This window comes from Talpa occidentalis, unplaced genomic scaffold (genome assembly GCF_014898055.3).
Source record: "Talpa occidentalis isolate TD23 unplaced genomic scaffold, MPIMG_talOcc4v2.1 talOcc4.970, whole genome shotgun sequence".
NCBI classification, from domain to species: Eukaryota; Metazoa; Chordata; class Mammalia; order Eulipotyphla; family Talpidae; genus Talpa; species Talpa occidentalis.
The window spans coordinates 15,859-24,639 of NW_023605384.1; the positions used below are offsets into that span (position 1 = coordinate 15,859).

An 8,781-nucleotide genomic window follows, 5' to 3' on the forward strand; every position below is an offset into this window, starting at 1 on the left:
ACTCCAGAACTTCTTGACAGTGGGTACAGTGTCCACAGGTCCACTCCTGTGGGGTCCGACTTCTGCACCAGGAACCAAAGAGTTTTGGGGGGCCCTGTGTAGGCCCCTCCTGAAACCAAGAGACCCAACTCATTCTTAGCTCCACTTTGGTGGGCATGAGGCAGAGACCCAGGAGTGCTGGCTGCAACCTGCCTAGCAGGAGAAGCCCCCTGAAAACCTGGAGTGGTTGAAGGACACCAGAGGCTTGAGAGCACGGGCCCCAAGAAGGGAAAGCGAGTTCACACTTCTAGAAGCTTCCGCCCAGCTTTCTCCTGCCTTGCTCTTTTAGGTAACTCTTCCCTCTGTCTTCACCCCCTTTCCTGCCCCATCTCTTTCTCTCTTGCCCCCAGATCCTCTTGCTTCTTCTCCCCCCGACTTCCATCTAGTCTTAGTCACCCTCGCACTTGATAACCAAACACCCAAACCTCTTTCCAATTAAAGTGGAATTAGGCAACTCAATCAAATTAGTTCCTTATTAAAGCCCTTCTTTATTAAACCGTTTTCTTGTCCTGCTATTAAGTTTCACCGCCTGGCGGAACTCGAGCCGGCCCCAGAAGTTTACCTTGGGATGCCGCGGGCGCAGTCTAGGGGTGGAGGCTCCCAATTTCCCGAAAGAGGGGGAGTCGCCGTGCAGGGAGCAGCAGAGACCGCGTGTGGCTGAAGGAGGGGTTCCTCCCGGGGGCGGCTAATTTACTCTGCTCGGCGTGGAGAGGGGAGGTCTGGGGGCGCGTGGTGCGATCTGGCTGGACGGCGCTTCCGCACGGCCACTGTCCACCCTCGGGTGACTGCCCAGACCCAGGACAGGATTCCCGCCACCCCCCACCGTCCCGAAATAACTCCCAGGCCGCCGCCCCGGGTGCGAGAACGGCCGCTCCCTTCCCTCCACACCGCTGCCGCTTTCCAAACCACTCCGAAAAAGGAGGCGCTCGGTGCGCTACCCGCGCCGAGCCCAAACCTGGACCAGGGGCAAAAAGGACCCGGCCGCCAGCCTCCAGGATTCTGGAGAATCCTCGGCCCGAGGTCCGGAGGCCGAGAGCACCGTCGAGGGGACCCCGCCGCGGTCCCCGTGCCGCAGCCGGCCGGGAGGGGGGCGCCGGGCGCCAGGGCGCAGCGCGCGGCTCCGGCCCGAGTTCGGCTCGCCCGGCCTCCAAGGCACCCCTGGACGTCTCCTCGCCCCGCGCCCTGGCAGGTCGGGGCACCTGGCGACCCCACGCAAGCTTCTTCCTGGCACCAAGGCCCGAGTAGGAAATGAAGAACTTTCCAACCCCAAATCCTGAGAAGCGGGAGGGGGTGCGTGTTTTCTTAGAAAATAACATTTATTTCTAGCTCATGTCTATGCAAAGGAAAGCACAAAGTGAGCCATTCTCTGCAGCTGCGGTCGCCGCTGCCGGCCCTGCGGCGTTTCGCGAGTCCCGGGAGGCGGGGATCGGCCCTCAGGCGGGCGGTTCTGGCTCAGTCACACGTCGCTCTGCTCCTGCTTCAGGGCGCACCTGGACGGCTCCTTACAGAGAGGCCGGCTGCAGGCAAGAGGGGCGGGTGGGCAGGATTCGTCCCGAGTTTACGATATATTCCATCTCTAAAACCTGATAAGTACAATGCGCGCATAGTCTAATTTTTTTCCATTTTATCTTTTTTTATCCTTGCTTTTGAATATTTTCCACGTTAATACGGAGGTCACCTACAGATTACAATTAATAACTTAGAATTCCATTTTATAACATTATACACTGGCTTGTATATATATATATGTATAGATTATATATAGATTTATACATATATAAAAACTCACACTGCACCAAGGAAACCCATGCTTATCGGCATAAGCAACAAAGAGAGCGACAAATACCGCAACGAGGAAAGTGCACCTTAGAACTTTTTTCCTTTTTTTTTTTTTTTTTACAATGGATATCGATATATAGGTTGTGTCCCAAAGACTCGACTCAGTGCCAAGAGATTTATACATCCTAAATTTATATTTGTTAGAGCAAATATTTAAAAAAAAAATTATAAGGGAGGGGGAGACACAGAAGACAGACTCTCGGACTATCCTGCCATCCATTTGAGAGCGCGGGCGGGCGCGCGGGCGGGATGAGCATAGCTAAAGGAGAGGCAGGAGCGAGCGCAGCGGCCGCAGCCTCCGAATTCTTAAGAATTCCCGGCCTTTAGTAGGGCTGGGGGAGCCTTAAAAGAAGGGGTGTGGGCATGAGGACTCGGGTTCTCTCCGAGAACATCTCCATCCGTTGCTCATTTCTCCAAACCCACCCTCCCTCCAAAACAAAACCGAAAACCACCTTGGAGCAAGAAGACCCCAGCAAGGGCGCAGAAAGCACACGGGGCGGAGGGGGCCGGCGGCCCGCGGGGACCCAGCGAGGGTCCCTGTTGGGAGGCCACCCGGCTGGCGGGCCCCGCGCCCTACTGCTTCTCAGGGGCACCATTGACCATAGGCCCATACAGGCCGCCGCCGTAGGTCGGCTCCTTGTGCACGGCTGCAGCGGCGGCTGAGCGGTCGCGCATGAGATCGCTGAAGGCGTAGTCCATGGGCGGACGGAAGCCCAGTGTGGGCACCAGGCCCGCCGTGGAGTAGGGCGCCATGAAGGCGAGCCCGCGGCTGTGCGCCGCGGCCGCGGAGTAGGCCAGGCGCAGGGGGCTGAGGCCCAGGGGTGCGCCCAGCGGGTAGGCGCCTGCGTCTGCGCCGAAGTGGCTGGCGTTGGGCTGCAGGGGCGAGAAGGCCGAGCGGCTGCTCAGCGAGCCAAGCGCCCCAGGCGCCATGGCGCCGGCCAGCAAAGGTCTGTGGTGCGGAGGCGCGGCGGGGCCTGCCTGCAGCGGTGCGGGCAGCCCGGGAGCCCCGGCGGCCGCGGCGTCGACGCGGCCAGGCCACGCGTCGTCCGCGGCTGCTACGACACCCACTGCTGCCTTATCCGGGGGTGCGGGGGGCCGAGGCCGGCTGTCAGGCCTCCGCGGTGGTGGTTCAGCACCTGCTCGATGGCCTGCACCACGTCGCCGCCGCAGCCCTGCAGCACTAGCTCCAAGACACCTCTCCGGTGGCCCGGGAAGACGCGCGTCAAGATGTCCAGCGGCGTCCGCTGCCGTGGACCCGGACCCCCGCCTAGCCCTGGCGCAGGCACCGCCTCTGCCTCTTCTTTGTCAGCCTCCGAACCGGATTCGGAGCCCAGAGGGCTGGCAGAGCCCGGGCTGTCTTCCTCGCCGCCACCTCCTGGGCCAGCGCTACCTGAGCAGCTGCCACCTGCCTCTTTGGAGGCCCGGGCCAAGGGAGACCCCGAAAAGGACTCGCCGTCACCGTTCTCTGAGCCTGAGCCCGGCCGTACCTCCGGGGACGAAGTCCCAGGCCCCGAGTCCGCGCCGTCGGGTGATAAGGGCTTTCCGGGGGCTGCGGGCTGCAAGGGCGGCCTGCTTGAAGCAGCGTCTTGGGAAACAGGTCAAACTTCTGTAACTTGGCCTCTGGGAAGGGGAGAAAAAGGGATATGAGGGGAGATTAGTGGGGGAGCTAGGGCACCCATGATACTCCAGACCTTTGGGTCCCTGTTTCCTTCCCCTCTGAGTCCCCAAACCCACATTTACTGGACTCCCGAGCCCCGTCTTTCTTTTTGCTCCAACATTCCTTCTCCTCTGAGCCCTGGCAGCATTTCGCCCCCTGCCCCCAGGGTACACTCTCTTTCTGCACCCAGAACTGCTATCACTTGTGCCCTGGAAACCCAGCGTCCAGTGCTCCTCTTCCTACACGTGTGCTCCCAACACCTCCGCCCTTCATCCTCTCCCTAGCCCTGCTCTGTCCTGGAGAACTGGCTTAGCCCAGGGTCAACATAACTTTCACCTTCCCACTCCATCTCTGTGATTCCAAGAGTCAACCCGGTCCCAGATGTCTGTCCTCTGGCCCGGGCAACATAGCTATATGGGAAGACTTCGTGGGCATCTACAAGATCCCGAGATGCTCTCTACAGGCAAAAGGAGAGCGTCTATTTCTAATCCAGTCTTTACAAAATGAAGACCTAAAAAGTCTTCCCCTCCCAATCTGAAAGCGTGGCAGTCCCAAAGGCCCAAGCCTCATTTCCACCTCTCCAGAAAAAGTCAAGGGAGTCTCGAAGAAGAGGGTGGGGCTGGACAGAGTGTAGACAGGGGTGAGGAAAGGGAATTGGGAAGGGAGGGAGAGAGAGCTAACTCTCGGAAAAAAGGGGGTGAACGGGGTAAGAAGCTAGAAGGGGAGCAGGGCGCAGATGCGGGTGTCATCATAGGCACGAGAAAGGGAATCAAAGGGAGTAAAGGAACCAGGGTCTTCAATACCTAGAAAAGCGATCTGGGGCGCAAGAGGGGGCTTGGAGAGCGTGGAATTTCTGAAGCCAGTGGGGAAACAGTGCAGGGAACCTTGGCGTGTGGACAAGTGCACAACGAAGAAGAAAAAAAGATAACAATGGGCAGATTTCCGCGCCGAGGAGAAGGCCTAGGGAAGCGAGCAGCAAAGCTGGGACCGGCCCGAGTTTGGAAGAGCAGAGCAAACATTAAGAGTTTCCAGCTGGGCTTGCGGAGAGAGAAAAAAAATTGCAAATCCTTCAGCAAGGGAAGAAAGGAGCGTTTGTGTTTGATGACCCAAAAGAGGGGCTGAGTGAGCGGTGAACACTTAGCAGTCCAGGCATTTGGAGAGGATCAGACCGAGCCGTGAGACTTGTCCCTAGGTCGCGCGCCCCAGGGCCCGGTTCTGCTGTCCCTCCGCCCCTCCGCCCCCCCCAGCCCCCCGCCCCCTCGCCAGGCCGCCTTCCTACCTGAGCTTCCAGCGCCCGCTGCGCCGCCTCCGGTCCCCGCGGGCGTGCCAGCTCCCGGCCCCCCGCCATCCGTGGCGCACACAGAACCGAAGACCTCGTAGGCGGGTCGAGGCGGGATGATGCCGTTGGCGGCTGCTAGCGCCAGGCCCTCGGCGGTGCCGTAGAGCAGCTGCAACTCGCGCGCCTCGTTCTCCTCCTGCGCCTGTTGCCTGCGCAGCGCCACCTGCGCCGCCATGACGCGCTGGCGCTCGGCGATAAGCGTGCACTTGGCGCACAGGCAGTCCTTCCAACGGCAGTACCGTTTGTGGCCCTTGAGCGCCGACACCACGCCGTGGTTGCGGCAGCGCGCGCACTTGGGGGTCCTGGGGTACTTCTCCGCGGCGCGCAACAGCAGCGGCGGCGCCCGCAGCAGGCCTCCCGCCACGCTCACCGGCAGCGAAGCGGCCGCGGCTGCAGCCGCCGCCACCGAGGCCACCGACGCTACGGGCGGCCCAGTCGCTGTCCCGGCCGCCGTGGCCGCGCCGGGCACGCTGGGGAGCTCGGAGCGCAGCTCCATGGCAGGACCTGGCGCGGGAGCCCGCGGGAAGAGGAGGGAAGACTTGCGGTGAGGAGCGCACCGTGCGCTACACTAGAGCGCACCCGCGAGGAACCCAGGCTTAAGAGGGGGAATTTACGGCCGCTGGAGTTTGGCTCGTGGCTGCCAACCTGCTGGCAGGAGAGGTCGTCTGAGCCCCCTCGTAAGGCCGGACCCCCACCCACTCCCCTCAGAGTCGTCTTCTTCTATCTGATGTATGCGCTTGGTGCAAGGTTTCGTTACCACCAGTGGTTCCGCTGGAAAACATAAAAAGACATAAAATTTGAAAGTCACTATTTAGGTGGATGCAAGGAAGGTTTGAAAAAGAAAATATTAGCACCACCACCCCCAGTTTTGTTTTAATTGGGATGACACGGGTAGAGAAAAATGCTTGCTTGATGGGATTCGGATTAGAAACAAAATTTGGACGCAACGGTCAGGCGGATGCCCAGGGCAAAACAGGAAAACCGCAGGCAAAATGTTCAGTTTTGTTGGAGGGTGAAGAGCAGGCACGCGATATCAAGGCCATGTTTGGCTGGTAGAGTCGGAGATTTTTGGGGGTTTCTTGCTTGCTTGGTTGGGTTTTTGGTTTCTGGTTTTTGGGGGGGTTGGTTTGGTTGTTTTGCTGACGATAGGAGAGTTTGAGAGAAAAATCAGAAAAGGAAAGAATAGCTTTAGGAAGTGGAGTGAGGACTAGGAATCAAACGATTCCGAAGGAGACGTGGGCAGATGGGTCCAGGGACCTGTGGGAATGTGGAGGCGACTACTTCCATGGCGCGGGCCTCCAGAGTGTGGGAAAGAAAAAAAGGGTATTTAGGAGGCCTGGGGAGGACATGAAAAGAGAAAAGGCAACCTAAGAAACTTTTCCCGGCTAGAAACCTATTCCAGAGAATAGCTTGAAGAACAAGGAAAACAGCGCAAAGCAGCTGCTATAGGTGTCTGGGCCCAAGGTGCACGCGGGAAGAGGATGTGCTTGAGGGAAAAAAAAAAAAAAAAAGGGGGGGGGGGGGATGGAGTAAAATCTGTGGCACAGTCTGTAGCCTCGCGGCCTGGAGGAGTTCCCTGGGACGAACGGGTATCTTGCGCAAAAGCAGGTGTTGCGGGGGGGGATCCCTTTCGCCGCCCCTCTCACATCGCGTTCCCTGCTCGCGGTTTGGGGGCAGTGTCGTCAGACACGCCCTCCCCGGCCTGGGGGGCCCCCGCAGGACCCCGCTCCGGCGCAGGTTCCCGCGCTCAGGTCTCCAAGCTGGGCTCCTGGTACTAGGTGGCCCCGCAGGCAGCCCCGAGGCGGGGGAGTCGCCCCTGCATTTGGCTCTGAGCGCGCGCGGGAGTCCCACCTGCGCGCCGCCACCCGAGAAGGCCCATCGCAGGCCCAGCTCCAAGCCTCCGCGGAGGCCTCCTCGGGGTCCCCTGATCCCCGCCAGAAACCGGGAACGAATCCTAGTGTCTCCGCCCAGAAATCCTAGACCCCCTCCCAATTCGCAGCCTCTGCTCGCAGGCCCCCGGAGCCGCGCAGTCCCCAAGGCGCGCACGGCCTGCCTGGGTCGAGTCTACAGGGCCTCGGGCCGGGGCGCCTCCCGGGCCCCCCACCCCACCTGCGGCCCTCAACTACCTGACTTGAACTCGGGATCCTCCTTCTCCGCCGGCGCTGCGCGCGCCTCCCAGCTCCGCTCCCGACGCCGGCGCTCTTGGCCTCTTTCCCCGCGCACCCCCACCCCCCCCCGGCCCCTTATCTGACCACGTCACTCTCCTTCGGTCACCATGTCCGAACTTCCGGACCCCTCAGAACACTGCGCGGTCCAGCCCTTCCGTCGGAAACCGGAGCCGGGGGACCTTTTAGGGACCGGCCGGCTGGAACCCGCGACCCGGCCTTCGCCGCGCCGCGTCCCCTCGCGGAGCGCGCCGGACGCTGCGCACAGCCGGGCCCCAGCTGCCCGGCGCTGCCAGACTCTCAATGAGCCGCTCGCCCGCTCTATTGTTGCTCCTTAGGGCTCCATTAGACAGAATTGGACAACAATGTGGCGCCTGCCATTGGCCAGGGGAGGCAGACGGCGTTCTGATTGGCCGCGCCCGCGCCCGGGGAGCCCCGCGTTCTACAGTGTCCGAAAGATTCGAAACTCCAAAAGCTCCGCCGAGTGCCTCGGAGAGGGGAGGGGCGCGCCGGGGAAGGAGTGGAGAGAAGTGGGCTAGGAGGAGCGTTGAGAATATCGTGACAAGTAGTTTCCGCGCACCCGAGAGCGTGTGAATTGCGCCTATTTACTGTGGCCGGTGCGCCTCTGCGTAAACGTGTGTAACCCCTCGACTTCTTGCGCGCGGGCTCGGCTGCGCGGCTCTCCCCGGCCGGGGGCGCTTGGCAAGGCCGAGCTTCCCAAGTGGCCCTGGAGGCCGGGGCGGGAGGGGGCAGGTGACAATTCAATTACCGCAGGAGGGGTGGGGGCGGAATGGGGGCGCCGGGTGGAAGGGAGGGTGCTCGTGGCATCCATTCCAAGACGGGTTTTCCACCTCCTTCCGGCTGGCTTCGGCTTGCTTCCAAGTCCGACGTGTTTGGGGTGGTTGGGTGAAACGGTTCTGGTTTTCCTCCTGACTCCTTTAAAACGCAGGTCCCTTATTTTAAAAGTCCTCGTGAGAGAGGGTCTCAGGGATGGTCAGTGGGGTTTAGGATGGTTTTCGTGTCCAAAGAGGAGAGGGCAGAGGAGCGAGAGCTCACTCTTCCTGACGGCTCCCGCCGCGCCCTTTGCGCTCTGCGCCTTGTCTCTCCCCGCCCCCTAGTCCCATCCCTCTGCCCCTCTTGCTCTTTCGCCTCCTTATTTCTCCAGCATCTCGAGTTCTTTTCGTGGTGGTGGTATATTTGCTTCGTCGTCGTTGTTCGAAGTTGACGAGCAGTTTAGTTTTCTTTTTTAAACGAAAGTAAAAAGTGTCCTCCCGGTCGCCCCGCGTCCTCTTGGACCCAGGACGCGCATCCGTCTGTGCGCCCTTCAGGCCAGAGACAAGGTCGCCCGGGACCCCAGGAGTAGTTTTAACTTTCTCCTTACTCTCCCGTCCTGACGTCACGGCCCCAGGAGCTGTTCGGTCTGCAGAAGAGGTAACAGGTTTCAAATTTTGTTTCCCTTTGGAATGGCAACATCTGGAATGAATACTGCCGTCCTCTGGCGCGCGCGTCTTCGGTCTCTCGGTTTCTCTGTGCTTTCTCTGTCTGTCCCCGTGCCCGCGTGCTTTCACCCATTTTTAGTGTCCCCTCTTCTCTCTCTCTGCCTCAGAGTGAGGAAAATTCGTTTAATTAATGAGGAAAAACAAGCTTTCCCGTCGCTCCCTCTTCCATCCCGACATTGCGTTCCCGCGTTGCTCTTTTGAACCTCCAGGGCCCAGAGCCTCGGGCCCTCACTCTCTGGGGCG

The 8,781-nt window shown here is 60.4% G+C and overlaps 1 protein-coding gene across 1 annotated transcript; it reads right to left on the reverse strand.

Moving 5' to 3' along the window:
* Positions 1-2,451: 2,451 nt before the first annotated feature.
* Positions 2,452-5,550, reverse strand: LOC119237506 (doublesex- and mab-3-related transcription factor A2-like). Its single transcript, XM_037501520.2, is given in 4 exon segments — positions 2,452-2,969; positions 2,972-3,421; positions 3,424-3,498; positions 4,815-5,550. Coding segments are annotated over 4 exon segments (1,599 nt in total). The 5' UTR covers positions 5,371-5,550.
* Between the last annotated feature and the right edge of the window lie 3,231 nt (positions 5,551-8,781).